Consider the following 17,053-nt stretch of genomic DNA (forward strand, 5'->3'; position numbering starts at 1 on the left):
CCCCGCGGGGCTGCCCCAAGGTGAAGGCAAACCGCAGCAGCATCACAATTCTCAGAAGAGGAGAAACCGGCGCAGGGCGGAGCTGGAGATCGGTACCCGCTCGGCTCCAGCCCTGCCGGCCTCGGTGCCAGCACTGCTTGGAGTGGGGACACCGTGAGCACCGCGCTGTGCCCGGGCGAAGGGGCAGCGCGGGGCCGCTCCGGGCAGTGCTGGAGCTCCTGTGGTCCCGGGTGCCCTCCAGTACTGGGATCCATAGGGGAGGGTCTTAGGGGAAGCACCTCCAGGGGAATGGGAAAGGGGTGGCAGAGCCTGCGGCTGTGCCCATCTCGGGGGTGTGCACCCAGGCACAGCCCCAGCCAGCACTGGAGAAGGGGCAGGATGCATCCCTGGGGGGGAGCATCCCCCGTCCTGCCCTACTCCACCCCCACGAGTGACAGGAACCACAAACCCTGTAGCCCAGAGTCAATGTCCCCGCTCTGACAGGGCAGGACCGAGAACAGGTAGGTGCTGCCATCCCCAGCCGGGAGCCAGAACAGCTTCCAGCACCACAGATTGGCTCCGGCACCGCAAGGGAGGCAGATGAGGGGCAGGAACGAGCGGATGTGGACAAGGGGCAGCAGACGGTGGGGACAGGGATGAGGGGCAGCAGCCCTGGGCAGGGGGTGTCTGCAGGCCCCCATCCTCGGGGCACACAGCAGTTCCATGCCGGGGGAGGCAGGGGACACAGGCTGTCCTCATGGCTCCTGGTCATGTACTTTCTGGGGTTCCTAGAAAGCGAGGGGGAAGTTTGGGCACTGAAGTGGCTGTGGGGAGGCTCAGCCGCCACCACCACCACCACCACCACCACCCTTCCGCTCAGCCTTCGAGGTGCTCTGATGGAGGACAGAATCCCTGGGCCCCTTCCTGGGAACAGCAGAGCCCCACGCGTGGGCCTGAGGCAGGCAGGGGGGCAGGGCCCACTCAGTGCTGGGCCCCTCAGCCTTTGTTGCCAGCCCTGAGCTTGGTCCTGTGAAGTGACGAAGGACTGGGACCTGCTGGGGAGCTGGAGAACCCTCCGGGGCAGGGAAGGGGTCCTTGAGGACAGGGAAGGACGGCAGCAGCTCCCCCCATAGCAGCGCCCCATCCCTGCTGAGGGGGAGTGGGGAGCTGGAATAGGAGCTGACTGCCCTCCTCCCCCTGTCACCGCAGCTTCCCCTCCACTTCTGTGGAAAATAGCAGAACTGCAGAGGGGAACAGCTGATGTAAATGCCAGGGCTGCCCCTCGCCGTGACCGGGACAGCAGCGCGGTACCCAGAATTGGAGGCGTGAGCTGAGCGAGAGCCCCACGCATCGTGCTTCAACTGCAGGACACGGTCAGTGCTGGGCTCACGGAATGGCCCTCGGGGGCACGTGGGAGCTGGTGGGGAGCCCCAGGCTGCAGGGAGCCGGGGAGGGGTAACGGAGCCCACCCCGTCCCGAGCCCTTTGCAGTGCAAACACCACACGGAGCCAGCAGCAAAGGTCACAAAACTTTATACAGGAAAAATTCACAAGAGGCCCCGTCGCTTCTGAGGAGCTGCCCCGTGCTGGGGAGTGACGGGCAGGGCCGGCAACCTCAGCCCTGGGGCCCACAGCCCCATCCAGCCTGGCCTTGAACTGCCCCCCAGGGATGGGACATCCACAGCCGCTCCGGGCAGCCTGTTCCAGCACCTCACCCCCCGCTCAGGGAGAAGCGCGTGGCCTCGTCCCCGGGGAAAGCACCAGGGGCCGGTCCTGCAGCCGGTGTCAGGGCAGCCCCTGGGCAGGGGTCGGCCCTCGCAGCAGCACGGTGTCCCCGGAGCACCCCGTCATCCCGGCCAAACCGGGGCCGCCCCGCGGTGGGGGGGCTCTGGTGGCTCCCATTCACTGCAGCACACAGACGTCCCGGTCCTCGTCCTCCTCGCCGGCTGCTGCCTCCTCCAGCGGCTCGGCCACCTCCGGGGCGTCCTCTGCCGCCACCACCTTCTCCCGCAGCTCCATGAGCAGATCGCGGCTCTCGCTGGGCGGCAGGTTGCTCAGGTAGTACTGGGGTGCCAGCTCCACCAGCCTGCGGGGACACAGGGACGGGGATCAGGGAGGGGGGATCAGGGAGGGGGGCCGGCCCTGGGGGTGGGAGCTGCAGGGTAACACCGGGAGCACAAAACAGGAACCCCCCATGGCCCCATCTGCCCCCCCAGGCCAGGAGGCGCAGGCCAGGCGCTGTCCCAGGGCTCTGCCACAGTGTTGGAGCTGGACATGGGCGCAGCCCGGACCCTCCCCAGCCCTCAGGTCCTCACATTTGGGGCTGGATCTCCGACACCACGCGGAGGCAGTTGTCCTGCGAGATGGTGAACTCGTGGTACAGGACCCAGGGGGGCAGGCGCTGGGGGGGCTGTCGCAGCAGGTAGCAGCAGGCGGAGGGCAGGTGGGCCACGTGCTTGTGTGTCAGCATCACGTAGTTGCCGGAGCCGTCGATGTCCCGGGCGACCTGGGGAGGGAGGGAGGTGAACGCTGCTGCCCGGCCGTGCCCCCCCACCCCCTGCAGCCGGGCCCCTGGCAGCCCCCAGCCCACCTTGAGGAAGTAGCCTGAGATGAGCGCTCGCTGGATGTTGAGCGCGTTGGTGTCGGTGCCGAAGGCGGGGGGTGAGACGGGGAGCTCGATGCGCTGCATCACCTCCAGCAGCTCAGCCCGCACGATGCCCGCCAGGCGCAGCGCCTCGCTGCTCAGCGCGTGCTTGCGGCACCAGCCCTCATCCATGTGGTCTGCAGGGACAGAAGGGTCAGCAGTGCGGGACGGGGACAGCATGAGAACCCCATGGTGGGGCTGGGACCCCTCAGAGCCAGGCTGAGGTGTGCTGTGCTGAGCACAGACCCAGCGCTTGCACCAGGAAGGAGCAAAGGAGCCGTGGGATGTGCGTGGGGGTCCTGCCTGCCCTAGTCACACCCCAGCCCTGCACTCACGCTGCTGGAAGGCATTGAAGATGTTGATGAGGGTGAAGTGGTCTCCATGTGGGTGGAGCAGGGCCCGACGGCGCGCGGTCACGGCCTCCTCAAGGCGTGTGGAAGGAGTCATAAAGCAGGAGGGAGCTGGGGAAACACAGAGGAGAGGTCACCACGTGCAGCCACCGTGAGGCTGGATCCTGGGGGCTGCATCGTGCCCCAGCCAGCAGCAGAGCAGCACCCACCCGTGAGCATGGCAGCCAGGCTGACCATCTCCTCCACACAGTCGAACTCGCAGGAGGCGATGAGCGCTTTGGCCAGCTGAGGGTCCAGGGGGAACTCGGACATGATGATCCCCACCTCCGACAGGTTCCCGTCGTCATCCAGAGCAGCCAGGTAGTCCAGGTCCTCCAGCGCCTGCATCAGTGACTCGGGGGCTGGGGCAGGATGTCAGACAGCTGACGGTGCCACCGAGGCAGACAGCCCTGCTGCTGCAGACACTTCCCACCCCTTCCCAGAGGGAGCCTGGACCACAGATGGCCCCAGCTCTCCCCCCCCACCATCGCACTCTGCCTCAGCCCCACCTGGCCTGTCGAGGAAGTCACACTGGCCCATGTCAGCGATGTCCAGGCGCTTCAGCAGCAGCACGAGGCGGCTGAGGCTGGTCTCACTGACGTGGGGCGCGGGGCTGGGAGGGAAGCACTGCTCAAAGGAGGCCTCCGAGTACAGGCGCAGGCAGGTGCCTGTGGGAGACGGGCTGTGAGCAGGGGAAGGGCAGCACAGCATCCTGCTGGAGAGACGTGCCACCACCCGCTGCTTCCTGCGTGCCCTGGGGAAGGGGCTCACCTTGGGGGCCACCAGCCGCTCGCTGCATGCGTGACTCTGCCTGGCTCCTGCTGATGGGCCGCAGCACCTGGGACTCCGCACGGATCCGGGGGTTGTAGACCTGCAGGGTGAGCCCATGGGAAGGGATCTACAGGTGAGGCCCTGCCCACTACAAAGCTCCCCCGTCCCCAGCGGTGCAGTGCAAGGTCTGGGCTGTGCCCTCAGGCAGGCGATGAGATGAGTAGACAATCTTGAATCCAGACCCTCCTCACATGCTCTCAGCTCACCTCAGGGCAGAGCCAAGCTCCCCATCCCCATCCCCATCCCCATCCTCATCCCCATCCCCATCCCCACTCACACTGCGCAGTTCCAGCCCCGTGTCGATGACGAAGCCCACAGATCCCAGAGAGAAGGACGAGTCCCCAAGCCAGTGGGTGACGACCACCCTCCGCTCCCGGCTGCCTTCCTCCGGTGCCTCATACACCTTCTGTGCCGCACGGCCCACACCGGGGTGCAGGGGCAGCACCAGCAGCGGGCCCAGCCCAGGGTTCAGTGCCACAGCTTCGGTCTGGATGGCCCTGCAGCACTCAGTGATCTCCTGCAGGAAGGACAAGGCCATGAGTGGAGTCACAGCAGCACCCAGAGGTTCTCCACAGCCCCAAACAGGGCGATGCCCACCTGGCTGCCCTGCAGGAAGACCTTTGGACGTACTAAACCCACAGCTGAGCTGCCCCAGCCCAGGGGACATCCCAAGCTCCCACCTTGGTCAGGGCTTCCCCAGGAACTACAGACAGGGAACCCCTCCAGCCCCTCCTGCCCCCAGCCCTGTGCTGCTGGCACAGCGATGCCCCAAATGCCCAAACCACGGGGTGCTGCAGTCCCACCTGCTCACTGGCCAGGAAGAGGAGGATGTGGCCGGGCTCCTGCCGCCGGTGGATGTCCAGCACAGCCTGACAGGCTGCATCGACACGGCCGTGGGCCGGGACATCTCTGTAGAGCAGCTGTGGGGACGGCCCCGGTCCGGGCACCCGCACCACGGGGGGATCCCCGCAGAAGGCGCGCAGTCGCTCCTCCATGGCCGGTGAGGTGACCACCACCACCTTCAGCTCCGGGCGCTGGTGCAGGACGTCCTTCAGCAGCCCCAGCAGCACATCTGTGGGCACCGTGCGCTCCTGCGCCTCGTCCAGCACCACCACCCCGTACTGCCGCAGCAGCGGGTCCGACGTCATCTCCCGCAGCAGCATCTCGTCCGAGCAGTACCTGCACGGCCCGAGCCCATCAGGGGGTGGCTGTGCCTGCAGACATCCCCAGGGGAGCGGGCCTCTCCCCCCCAGCGCTCGCCCTGCCCGGCTCCCTTAACGAGGCCAAGGGGGATTAAATGATTACGCCGCGGCCAGGGAGCTGAGTGGGATTAGAACGGCACCGCCGGCGCCGTGCAGCACGGGGGCCCCCCATCCCCACACCTCAGGATGGTCTCCGTGGTGCAGCAGTCCTCGTGGGGGACGCAGTAGCCAACCTCATGGCCCAGGTTCAGGTCCATCTCATCGGCCACACGCAGCGACAGGCTGAGGGCGGCCAGGCTGTGTGGCTGGGTGCAGGCCACCAGGCCATGTGCAAACTGCATGGACAGGGCGTACTCGGCGCACCACTGTGGGACCTGCGAGGGACGGCACTGGTCGGTGCCCTGGGAGCTCCACACCCACCCCGAGCAGCACGTGCTGTGCCTTCTGCACTGCAGCCCCGGTGCCCGCAGGACCTCCTGCACCGGAGCAATGCAGGGACACCCAGAACCTCTCACGGGTGATCCTTCCCTGATAATGCTGCACCTGAATCCTTTGCAATGAGCACCACGGCCTCACCATCCTCTGCCCAGAGCTTTCTGCCTGATCCTTGCATTAAAGACATGGGACATCTACCCTCCCCTTCTCTATCTCATCACTTCTTACTCCCAGCCAAGTCTTGGCTGCTCAGTTCCTCCCTAACAGGGAAACTGTTCCTCCTCTCATCACTCCCCTTTGCCCGTTTCCATGTGTTTCCAGTCCTGCTATGCTCAGTTTGTGACTGGAGAGTACGTGCCCCAGTCCACTTAGATGGGACTCCTCCAGTCCAGCCCCTTACTCCCCTCCTGTAGCCAGACACACACACCTGACATTTAACAGCTTGCAACACACTGGGCTCTGAGCCCACACCCTGCACCACACAGAACCTGCAGGCAGGTGCCCCCAAGTGGCAGGGATCTGCCCCCAAAGCCACGTCCAGAGACCCACACACAGCTCTGTGGGGACCACAGCCTCCAGCCCTGTGCCTGGCTGTGACCACCTGCAGCCCAGCGGGTCCCCCTCAGATCACCGCTGTGCACAGCTCAATGCCCTCTCCTCATAAGGATCGGCACAGAGCGCAGACAGCCACGGAAACAGCAAAGGGAGCAGCCTGAGCATCAGCTCTTCCCCCTCTGGGCAGATCACTGACCTGCAGGGTGCTGCCACACCAAGGCACGGGATCAGATGCTCTGTGTCAATCAGGTTGTGCCTCCCTGTCTGCTGGAGGTGATTCCAGGCCCCGCACAGACCTGCACCCGAGGGCAGCACAGCCCCATGGCTACCGAGCACTAAACGGGGCTCCCAGCCGGGCTGTGCCCCACGCTGAACCTCAGCTGAGCGCTGCAGCACGGCTGCACCCAGCGGCTCGGAGCCCTGCAGCCAACACCCTGATAAACACAGCGAGCAGCAGCTGCTGAGCTTTGATCCAAACAACATCCAGCTCTGCGGAGGCCCACGGTTCCCCCTGCAGCTCCCAGGCGATGCCTCCCCAGGTCAAAGTCTGCATGACGACATCCCCAGGTGTTGTGTCAAAGGAGCACGGATGGGACGCGCTGTCCCTGCTCCATAGGGAGGCCTGATCCTGCACCGGGTGCCAACTATTGCCCAGCCCGACTGTCCCCGGCCACGACACCGAGCCCAGGAATAGTCCCAGCCCCCTCCCTGCAGCGCAGTGCTCCCAGCACACACGTGGCGGTGCCTCCCCAGCTCATACAGAGCTGCTGCCTGAAGCCAGAGCTCCTGCCCAGCGCATCCTCAGTGCCGTGGGCCCATTGCAGCGGGGCTGGCAGTGCCCCCATGGGACCACCCGCAAACAGAGCCCAGGGCTGTGGGGTGTTGGTGCAGCTACAGGGTCAGTGTGTGGGGCCGTGTGAGGCTGCAGCCCCAGCACAGGACGGGGCGGCTCCTGACGGCGGCATCGCAGCTGCTCCGTGTAGGAGGGTCGGTGCTGGGGGAGCAGCACAGCGCAGCCCGGTGCCCGGCCCGGCCCCTCAACTCACCTGGGTGCTCTTCCCTGTGCCGGGGGGTCCGGACACCACCACGATGCCGCTGCCGCCCTGCAGGTGCTCCATGAAGCTGAACTTGGTGCTCCACACCGGCAGCTCCCGGCGCTGCCGCAGCAGCTCGTAGTACCGGGAGGAGAACGGCAGCCCGTCATATGGATTCACCTCCAGGTCCCCGTCACAGCCCAGGGCCGGATCCTCGTCCTCCTCCTCGTCCTCCAGCACCGACCCGGTGCCGTTCTGCCGGGGCGGGGACCCCGAGCCCCCACCGGTGGCCATTGCGCTTCCACTGCAGGGGGCAGACGGGACGTGGCACCGGGACACCGGGACAGCGGGACACCGGGACAACGGGACGGCTGCGGGGCGGGGGGACGGCGGGGACAGAGCGGGGCTGAGACACCCGCGGTGGGACGGGAGGAACCGGGACAGGGGTCGGCACGGCCTGAGCACCGGAACGGCCGGGGCCGGGCGCGGGGCTGTGCCGGGACACGGGGCGGCGGGGACACACCGGGACACACCGGCCACACGGGGCCGGAGGGCTGCGGAGCTCAGGCCGGGCTGAGCGAATGAGGCCGGTTCCGGCCGTGGGTCAGCGGATCGCACCGGACAGGGGACACGGGCACCGGGTCGGGCCTGAGCTAAGGGGGCACCGCGGGTCCGTTCCGGTTCCGGTTCCGGTTCCGGTTCCGGCCCGGCCGCCGCTCACCTGCGCGCGCCGCCGCCACCTCGGCCCAGCCTGGAGCGGAGTCAGGTGACCTCGGCGTCGTCACGTGACCTCCGGCAGCCGCCAATCAGCGCCGCCCGGCGGCGCGCGGCCCGTTGCTATGGGCGGCGTCTGCGTGGCAACGGGCGGGACCGGGCGTGCGGCCTGTACCGGGCGGCGGGAACACGAGTGTGTGTGTGTGTGTGTCCGGTGTGTGTGTGTGTGTGCGGTGTGTCCGGCCGGGCCCGTCCCGGTTCCGCATCCCGAGTCCGGCGCTCAGCCCGGGGCGCTCAGCCCGCAGCTCCCGGTGCGGGGCCGCCAGGTGGTGCTGCGGTACCGTGCAGTACCGGGCAGTACCGTGCGGTACCGGGCAGTACCGGGCAATACCGGGCAGTACCGGGCAGTACCGTGCAGTACCGGGCAGTACCGGGCAGTACCGTGCGGTACCGTGCAACGGCCCGTGCCGGCTCCTAACAGCGGCTGTGGGAAGGGCTCGTTCATCGCGCAGTTTGAGCCGTTAATGTCATTATTATTTACCGTTATTATTAATTATTATTAATTATTATTAATTATTATTAATTATTCTTATTACCGTTTTCATGACGCTCGGTGGTGCTGCACGGACCCGCCGGCTGTTTCGTGGCTGTCCCGGGCCGTGTCGGTGCCGGTCCCGGTGCGGGTCCCGTTCTGTCCCGTTCTGTCCCGTTCTGTCCCGTTCTGTCCCGTTCTGTCCCGTTCTGTCCCCGCGGCACCGGGTCGGGCTGAGGAAGCGAGTTTCGCTCGAGCCGGGGCTGCACGTGACCGGGGAGCAGGAACTGCCGGTTCCCCACGCGTGTCCCCGCGCTGCCGCCATGGCCCCGTGGCCGCCCAGCACGGACAAGTTCGGTGTGGGTGAGTTGGGGCCGCGGCGCTGGGGGGGGGATGGCGGCGACGGTCGGTGTGTGAGCGGGAGCCGGGCCCCAGCCACGGCCCCGTGGTGCCGCCGCTGCTTCGGGCGGGTCGGGGCTGCGGGATGGACGCGGGGTGTCCGGGGCTGCGGGGCCGGTGCTGGGATGGGCTGGGAGCCGCGGGGCCGGGGATGATCCCCTGCAGTGCGGGGTCTGCGCTCCCCGCTGTGCCGGGCTTTGGGCTCCGTCTGGGTGTTGAGACTCGCTCAGCTCCGGGGCGCTTCAGCTCGTCAGCAGCCGGTACCGTGACCTGCCTACGGGGAGCTGCCCGTGTGTCCCCGGTCCGGCTTCGTGCTGTGCTCCCGGTGCCCGCTCCCGGTGCCCGCTGTGTCTGTACCGCAGCCCTGGCCGCCCCGCTCCCCGCCCTGGCCCCGCTCAGGCTCTTTGCAGCGCCCTGAGGAACTTGTTGCTGCCCTCCCTGCCCTGCGCCTCTTCCCGTTTCTGCAGGGGCCATTTCCTCCCCCTGCGCTGCGGGGGGGGCTCACAGGGACCCCGGGGCTGCCCGATGGTTGGACTGAGCCTGCAGGGGCTGCGCGGGGTCCTCGTGCAGAGCAGGACGGACCCGTGGGGAGCCGAGGGCCCTTGAGCCGCGAGGAGCCGGCACCGCTATGGGGCTCCACATCGGGGTCCCGGTTGAGCCACGCGGCTCTGGGAGCACTGCGGTCCCCGGGTCGCAGGTTGGAGGGTTGTTGTTAATGGGGACAGGTGCCGGTAATGGGGTGAGGTGTGAGCAGGGTCCCAGCCCGCAGCCGCAGGGCGCTGCGCTGTGCAGGACGGTCTGCACGGCCGGTCCCAGGGAGCTGCGCCGGGTGCAGCCGCTCTGCGGTCAGCGCTGCCCGGAGCCGCCCCGTGCAGAAATAGCAGCAGGAGCAGCACGAAGCACCGCGCTGCTGCTCGCCCTGCGCAGCGCTGCGACTCGGTGCTGCGGCCCCGGAGCTCAGGGCGGAGCGATACGTGCGGGGGGGGCTGTGCCCTGTGTGGGGGCCGAGTGATGGGGACAGGGCTACAGCGCTAATGCTGGGGGGGGGCAGGAAGAGGAGCCCCTGCTCACGGCTCCTGACCCCTCTCTCCGCAGCCGTGTGGAACTTCCCCGGTGCCAACGAGCATCACCTCCCGCTGGAGATTGGGGAGACGGTGCACATCCTGCAGGCGTCCGAGGGTAACGGGGAGCCCAGCTGGGCTGGGGCTGAGCTGCACCCGGATCGGGGTTGTCCGGCCCCAGGCCCGGCTCACGGTGCGCCCCTCCCTTCCCCTGCAGGCTGGTACCGCGGGTACTCGCTCAGGAACAGGGCTGCCCGGGTAGGTGCGGGGCACACGGGGGGGCTCACCCGGCCCCAGCCGTGCGGGTGCCAACAGGGGTCACAGCAGCACTGGGGACGGCGAGGGGATGGGGACCCCTGTGGGGGGCTCAGTCCTCGGGAAGCCCCCAGCCCGTGTCTATGGTACCAATGGTTGCTGCTCCCCAGGGCATCTTCCCGGCCTCACTGATCCACCTGAAGGGAGCAGTGGTGGAGCGCAGGGGGTAGGTATGGGCTAGGTATGGGGTAGGTATGGGTTAGGTATGGGGTAGGTATGGGGTAGGTATGGGGTAGGTATGGGGTAGGTATGGGTTAGGTATGGGGTAGGTATGGGGTAGGTATGGGGTGCGTGTGAGGTACATATGGGGCACGGGGGCAGCCCCACGCTGGCAGCGGGTGTCACAGGGCTCTGTGCCCTCCCCAGGGCAGAGGAGAGCGTGGTGCCCGCCGAGATGCCCATGGTGCAGGAGATCACCACCACGCTGCGGGAGTGGGCCGCCATCTGGAAGCAGCTCTATGTGGTGAGGGAAGGTGGGGGGGGGAGCACGGGGACGCGGCGGGGCTGGGGGTGACCCTGCACGCGGTGCTGCCCACAGACGGGGCAGAAGGAGCGGTACTGCAAGGTGAAGCAGATGATGTACGAGCTGATGGAGCAGCGCTCGCAGCTGCTCTCGGGTACCCTGCCCAAGGACGAGCTTCTGCAGCTGAAGAAGGAGGTGACCAGCAAGATCGACTATGGCAACAAGTGAGAGGGGAATGGGGCGGTCCATTGACCCAGCAGGGACAGTGCTGTGCAACCCACCCTGCCAAGAGCTCATGGGCCCGGCTCAGAACGCGTCCCTGGTGCTGCTGCTGCCCCCACCCCGCTGCTCTGCTGCTGGCCGTCACCTCCAGGACTGTCCCACCCTGTGCTCCGCTCTCAGCCCCCACCTCCAGCCCCACACACAGCCCCACACACAGCCCCACACACAGCCCCACATACAGCCCCCACAGCCCCACATCCAGCCCCACACACAGCCCCACACACAGCCCCACTCACAGCCCCACTCACAGCCCCACTCACAGCCCCACACACAGCCCCACACACAGCCCCACACACGGCCCCACACACAGCCCCACATCCAGCCCCACATCCAGCCCCACACACAGCCCGGCCGGGCTCTGTGTCCCACCTCCCCCCCATCCGCAGGATCCTGGCGCTGGACCTGGTGGTGCGGGACGAGGATGAGAACATCCTGGACCCCGACAGGACCAGCATCATCAGCCTGTTCCAGGCGCACCGCAGGGCTGCGCGCACCGTCACGCAGCGCATCCAGGAGGAGACGGTGAGGGCGGCCCCGACCGCGCGGTGCCCGGTGTCCCCGTGGCGCCGCTCAGAGCCGTGTCCCGCAGCCCGGTGCCGCACGCGGGGCTGAGCGGCCTCGTGCCCCGCAGACCCCGCAGCACCAGCCGGGCTGCAGCTCGCGCCTGGCGGCTTCCCCGTCGCACAGTCTGTATCTCTGCGTGCGCAACTTCGTCTGCAACATCGGCGAGGAGGCGCAGCTCCTCATGGCGCTGTACGACCCCGGCGAGCAGCGCGTCATCAGGTGCGATGCTCCCCCTGCGCTGCGGGGCCGGGATCCCGCCGCCCTGCGGCCGTTTGTCCGTGCGGGGCGCCCCGACCCCCCGCGGGCCGCTCACGCCGCCCCCTCGCAGCGAGAGTTACGTGATCCACTGGGCCAGCACCGGCGTCCCGCGGGACATCGAGATGCTCAACAACCTCCGGGCCGTTTTCACGGTGAGCGCCGGCCCTTCCCCCCGCTCTGGGTTTGTGCCTGGGGATGGCGCACGCCCCCCCCGCTTTGCTGCGTGCCAACCCCCCCTCGATGCAGCGTTTGGGACGCACCGCGCACGCAGGGATCCCCAGCCCGGTCACAGCCCGCATCCCCCCCGAGCATCCCGCTCCAGTTCTGTCCCTCTGGACGCTCTGTCCCGCTGTCCCGTCCCCCTGTGCTCCGTTCCGTGCCCTCCCCTGGCCCCGCGCCCCCCCCCCCCGCAGCTCGTCCCGGTTCCGGCTGCCTGCGGGGAGCCGGGCGAGGAGCAGCTCCTGCTGACTGCGCAGGTTTCTGCTGCTCGAGCGAAGCCGCGCTGACCCCCAGGACGGCCCGAGCCATCGATGTGCAGCTGAGCCGGGAAATCAATGTCAATGAGCAGCATCAGCACTTCCAGCCTCGCGGTCCAACTCCCCCAGCTCTCACTCCCCTCCGATCCCCGCCTGCGGCTGGTACCGCGTCCTTGTGCCGCGGCCCCACGGGGTTGTGCTGTGCGGTGCTGTGCTGTGCTGTGCTGTGCTGTGCTGAGCTGTGCTGTGCTGTGCTGTGCTGTGCTGAGCTGTGCTGTGCGGTGCTGTCCATCATTTCTATCAGCCCACGTTGTGCACGGAACCCCCGGGCTCCATGCAGCAACTTTGCGCCCTCTGTAGGGCTCAGCAGCCCTTGCCCCCCAAACCAGAGCCCTGAGCAGCTCTGCACCCCATTAACTGCACCCCCAGTTATCCGCCCAGGCAGCCGCAGCTCCGTGTTCTGGCAGCAGAGCGTCCTCGCTCAGCGCTCACACCCCGCTGTGCCCCCAGGACCTGGGCAGCAGGGACCTGAAGCGGGAGAGGCTTTTCCTGGTGTGTCAGATCATCCGGGTGGGCCGCATGGACCTGCGGGAGACCCTCAGCCGGAAGCTCAGCACGGGGCTGCGGCGGCCCTTCGGCATCTCGGGTGAGGGGGGCTCGGGATGAACCACAGCGACCCCATGGGCAGCTCCCGTGCCCGGACCTCCCACCCTCACGGCTCTGCCCTGTTCCCCCTGCGCTCGCTTTTCCCCATCACTGCACCGGGCTGAGACACGCAGGTGGTGCCTGCAGAGCCCCCCAGAGCGGGGAGCCCCATGGAGAAGGAGTGCAGGAGCTCCTCACACCCCACCCTGCCCTGACAAATGCTGCTGCTCTGGGTATTGATCCTCTTTGGATGGGCTTGGTAGGAAATTATCGATTTTAATTGGCCAATTAGCGTGCACTAGGATCTTGGCCATGAAGTAATTACCAGATGAATTATTAACATACCGGCAGCTAATTGCCCTCCGAGCTGAGCGTGTCTCTGGGGAGGGAGCAGATGGATGGTCCTGGTGCCATGGTACAGTGCCCTGTTCCTGCTGCCTGGGGCTGGGGGTGACACCAGTGCAGCCACACAGTCCCGATGGCAGCCCTCCCTGCCATGGTGTTGGGTCCACCCCCAATAGAACTGTGGGCACAGAACGAGTCCCTGCCCAGAGCCCTGCGTGTCTCGGTGCCACCCAGCTCCAAGAGGCAGAGGGGTCCTGGTGGGACACAGTGACATCCCTGGGGCCGGTGTCTGGGCACAGTGGGATCCGTGCTGGGGTACAGGGCAGGGGACAAAGCAGTTCCTGTGTGTGCGCAAGAGGATTTGGCACAGGGGTCGGTGCCACTGGGGCTGCACCCATGGCTGCTGTGTCTGTACCATTGCAGTGATGGACATCACGGACATCTCCAAGGGCAAGTGTGAGAGCGATGAGGACAAGCAGCACTTCATCCCTGTGCACCTGTGAGTGGTGGGGCTGAGGGCAGGCAGTGCTCTGGTGGCTGGGCTGACGTGGGGTGGTGGCGTGGGGCACCAGGAGTGCCAGAAACAGAGAGCAGGTGTTGCTTGGAACTTCGGCTTTGCACGTCCCTGGGGCATGATGCCATCAGGGCAAGGAGCAGTATGGGATTAGGAGAAAGGGTATTGGTATGGGCTATGAGGGATATGGGTCCTCCTGGAGCCCCTCTCTGTGCATGAAGTCGTCGTGGTTCATCCCAACCTAGCCTGGGTGCTCTCCTGCACCTCCCTATGGGGGGCCTTTGCAGCAGGTGGGATGGGGAGCTGCGGGGGTCCAACTCATTTTGCCATTGTTGGTGGAGAGCAGCAGTGCCCTGTGAGCCCTCCCAGCTCCTCCTGGTGTCTGTCAGGGCGGCTGCCGAGAACGACTTCCTTCACAACATGATCAGGAAAGCAGTGGAGGGGAAGGACATCAACCACAAAGGACAAGGTATCAGACCCCCCTACTCCCCAGTAAAACTGCAGCAGCCACAAGTTGTGATTGTGCTCCTGCGTGCAACTGGGCTTGTGACTGGAGCTGTCGTGGCTGTCAGGATCAGGCCTGTGTGTGTGGGGGGGCAGATCACCCACCCCAGGACACCTCAGGGTGTGTCTGAAGGAGCAGCTCTGGCTGCAGCTTTGCCCCAGGGTCTGGCTCGGGCCGGGCTGGTGGCAGCCGTGGGGCTGACATCCCTCACTCTGTTCCCCACAGGGTTCTGGGTGTCCCTGAAGATGCTGTGGGGAGACCTGAACCAGGTGCGCAAGGACCACCCGCACCTCGTGGACCGCAGCACGGTGGTGGCGCGCAAGCTGGGCTTCCCGGAGGTCATCATGCCAGGCAAGCAGGAGCAGCACCGTCCTGCTCCATCCTGCAGAGCATCACCCATTCAGGAGATGGGCGCAGCAGCAGCTGCTGGCATTATAGAATCATAGAACCAACAAGGTTGGAAAAGACCTCAGAGATCATCCAGTCCAACCATTGCTCTGCAAGGGGATGGGGAGGGCGGCTGGCACCACCCCCGTGCCGACCCCAAGGCGAGGCAGGGGAGGGTGGGCAGGCGATGCTGGCTGCAGTGGGACCTGACTCACTGAGTGCGCTGCCCCCAGGGGACGTTCGGAACGACATTTACCTGACACTGGTGCAGGGAGAGTTCGACAAGGGGAACAAGAAGACACAGAAGAACGTGGAGGTGACGGTGTGCGTCTGCGACGAGTCGGGCAGCGTGGTGCAGGTATGGAGAGCAGTGACTGCCCCACACAGCCCTGAGCAGGAGCAGGGCTAGGGCTGGGTTAGGGGCAGCAGCTCCGTGCCTGGAGCAGCCGCAGAGGCAAAGTGGTGCAGCTGAGGTTGTCCTTCAGGATAAAGCCTTGGGAAGGTGGTGGGAAGGGACAGACCCAGCCTCTCCCACCTCCGTGCGCCCGCTGCCTCTTTTCCAGGGTGTTTGCTTTCATTGCAAACTGTTCTTATCTGGCCCGTGGGAACAGGTTGTTAATTAGCGAGGCGCCTGCTGGGCTGCTGCGGAGATGCAGTTCCCATCTCATTCTGCCTGTGATAATGAATTTCCCGTGGGGCGGTGGAATTCCAGCCCTGAGCGCTACCGGAGGCGCGTGTGTCCCTTCCCGCTGCCTTGGAGGCTGTGGCAGATGGGGACGGGGGAGCGTTTGGCTGCCTTTGGAGCTCAGCTGGGAAGGGACGCCCCAAAGCATTTCCCTGCACTGCCTGGCCCGTGTGGGAGCAAAGCAGCTGTGAGGGTTCTGGACCCCTCTGGTGCTGTCTCTGTTGGGTTAGCAGGATGATGCCTTTGGCATCCTTTGATCTGTGAGTCACGTAAGGCTTGTCAGGAACTGACCACAAACATCTCTCTGCCCTCTCTGCAGAATGTGATTTACCACGGGGCGGGGGACAAGCCGGCCAGCGAGTACCGCTCCGTGGTGTACTACCAGCAGCGGCACCAGCGCTGGATGGAGACGGTGAAGGTCTGTGCTGGTCTGCACCAAAGTGTGGGGCTCGGATGTGTCAGCTCACAGCCCCACATAATGCCTGGGGTGGGGGCCCGCTGGGTTGCCCAGCCCCTTCCCTGCTGCTCTCATGTGGGTTCTCCTCTCTCAGATTGCAGTTCCCATTGAGGATGTCCACAAGACCCACCTGCGGTTCACCTTCAGGCACCGCTCCTCCAGCGACAGTAAGCGCTGCTCTGTGCATTGCTCTGCTCGAGGTCCCGCTGGGCTGTGGCACAGGAGCTCTGGCTGTGTCTGGGGTTCAGAGGCAGGAGCCACACAAGCAGCCCTTGTCCTGTTCTGCTGTGGGGACACACCGGGGCTGCTGTGAGACCTGGAGGAAGCGAGCTGCCGTCCCTGGTTTGCTCTGTCCCAGCTGCCATGCAGAGATACAGACCAAGGGATGTCTCTGCCTCTGCACAGCGGCTCCTGGGCTCTGTGCTGTCATTACCAGCCATGTGCTGCAGGGAGCAGAGGGGCTGCTGTCAGCTGCTTCGCAGAGCTGAGAATCAGAGGCCATGAGATGGTGCAGCTCTGTGCACCTTCATGTGGGCCAACGCAGGAGTGGGAGCAACCCGCAGCTACAGTGCTGGACACGATGGTAGCCTGGCACGTTCCAGCTGCAGGGAGGGTGCCCAGGGTGGTGGGGGCTGGGTTGGCCTGACCCTACCTGCCCCAAACCCACAGGCATTCAGTCCCCACCTCCCTCTCCCTGTTTTTGGTGTTCTCTCCCTCCCTCTCACTCTCATACAGTTGCTGCAGCTGTGGGCCCTTCATGCATCTCGTGGTGCTCTGGTGGAAGGCAGTGATGTCCTCAGCATGGTGGCCCCACACGGCTGCGCCCACCCTTCCCCTGCTCTGCCTCCACCTCCTCTGTACCCTCTTCTCTCCCAGCCAAAGACAAAAGCGAGAAGATTTTCTCCATGGCCTTTGTGAAGCTGATGCGCCCCGACGGCACCACGCTACGCGATGGGGAGCACGACCTCATCCTGTACAAGGTAGGGCAGAGCTGGCTGTGCCAGCCCAGGACGGTGCCCACAGCCACGTGTGCAGGGTCCCCATGCCCATCTCCTGTCCTCGCGGGCCCCAGCACGGCTCTCTGCACACATCATCTCTAACCCCGCTGTGCGCCTCCGCGGTGCCAAGTTTTGTTTAGGAAAAGGGACTTGAATGTGTCATCCCCAGCAGGGAGTGTCCTCATGGAAGCTTTTGCTGTGTTTTACCTGATTTCACCGGGGTTTGTCAGTTTGAAACCGCCGGGTTTGTTTTTCTTCTGAGAGAGCACAGAGGGAACGCGAGGAAGGAACGCTGGCTGTTGGCTGGGAGAGGCGCAGTTGGCGCAGCACAGCTGGTGCTCTCCTGTGCTGCGCTGGGGGCTGAGCTCTGTCGTGGCCATGGGGA

General features: G+C 66.0%; 2 protein-coding genes across 3 annotated transcripts in view; one reads left to right on the forward strand and one right to left on the reverse strand.

The window, feature by feature from the left end:
* Positions 1-1,495: 1,495 nt before the first annotated feature.
* DQX1 (DEAQ-box RNA dependent ATPase 1) lies at positions 1,496-7,826 on the reverse strand. Of its 2 annotated transcripts, XM_015850192.3 has the most exons (12): positions 7,790-7,826; positions 7,081-7,372; positions 5,225-5,418; positions 4,646-5,021; positions 4,120-4,359; positions 3,783-3,882; positions 3,521-3,679; positions 3,182-3,373; positions 2,958-3,083; positions 2,569-2,759; positions 2,294-2,484; positions 1,496-2,064 (listed from the first exon to the last, which is right to left on the reverse strand). In XM_015850192.3, exons 2-12 carry the CDS (start codon positions 7,360-7,362, stop codon positions 1,881-1,883), a joined length of 2,235 nt encoding a protein of 744 aa, XP_015705678.2. In that variant the 5' UTR covers positions 7,363-7,372; positions 7,790-7,826; the 3' UTR covers positions 1,496-1,880. The 2 variants fall into 2 exon arrangements, with proteins under 2 accessions (XP_015705678.2, XP_085403827.1); XM_085547701.1 differs by having other exon boundaries at positions 2,294-2,759.
* Positions 7,827-7,914: 88 nt separating this feature from the next.
* The window catches only part of LOC107306830 (dedicator of cytokinesis protein 2-like), a 53,553-nt gene continuing 44,414 nt past the window's right edge, over positions 7,915-17,053 (forward strand). The window contains exons 1-17 of the mRNA XM_015850190.3: positions 7,915-8,677; positions 9,809-9,892; positions 9,992-10,032; positions 10,200-10,255; positions 10,456-10,552; positions 10,628-10,776; positions 11,221-11,356; positions 11,466-11,617; positions 11,727-11,808; positions 12,643-12,778; positions 13,546-13,621; positions 14,026-14,105; positions 14,367-14,492; positions 14,762-14,886; positions 15,533-15,631; positions 15,765-15,837; positions 16,547-16,650. Coding sequence (XP_015705676.2) covers positions 8,386-8,677; positions 9,809-9,892; positions 9,992-10,032; positions 10,200-10,255; positions 10,456-10,552; positions 10,628-10,776; positions 11,221-11,356; positions 11,466-11,617; positions 11,727-11,808; positions 12,643-12,778; positions 13,546-13,621; positions 14,026-14,105; positions 14,367-14,492; positions 14,762-14,886; positions 15,533-15,631; positions 15,765-15,837; positions 16,547-16,650 — 1,908 coding nt within the window. The 5' untranslated portion in view covers positions 7,915-8,385. The remainder of the gene's footprint in view (positions 8,678-9,808; positions 9,893-9,991; positions 10,033-10,199; positions 10,256-10,455; positions 10,553-10,627; positions 10,777-11,220; positions 11,357-11,465; positions 11,618-11,726; positions 11,809-12,642; positions 12,779-13,545; positions 13,622-14,025; positions 14,106-14,366; positions 14,493-14,761; positions 14,887-15,532; positions 15,632-15,764; positions 15,838-16,546; positions 16,651-17,053) is intronic.

This window comes from Coturnix japonica, chromosome 4 (genome assembly GCF_054131305.1).
Source record: "Coturnix japonica strain WE chromosome 4, WE-NBRP24, whole genome shotgun sequence".
Lineage (NCBI taxonomy): Eukaryota > Metazoa > Chordata > Aves > Galliformes > Phasianidae > Coturnix > Coturnix japonica.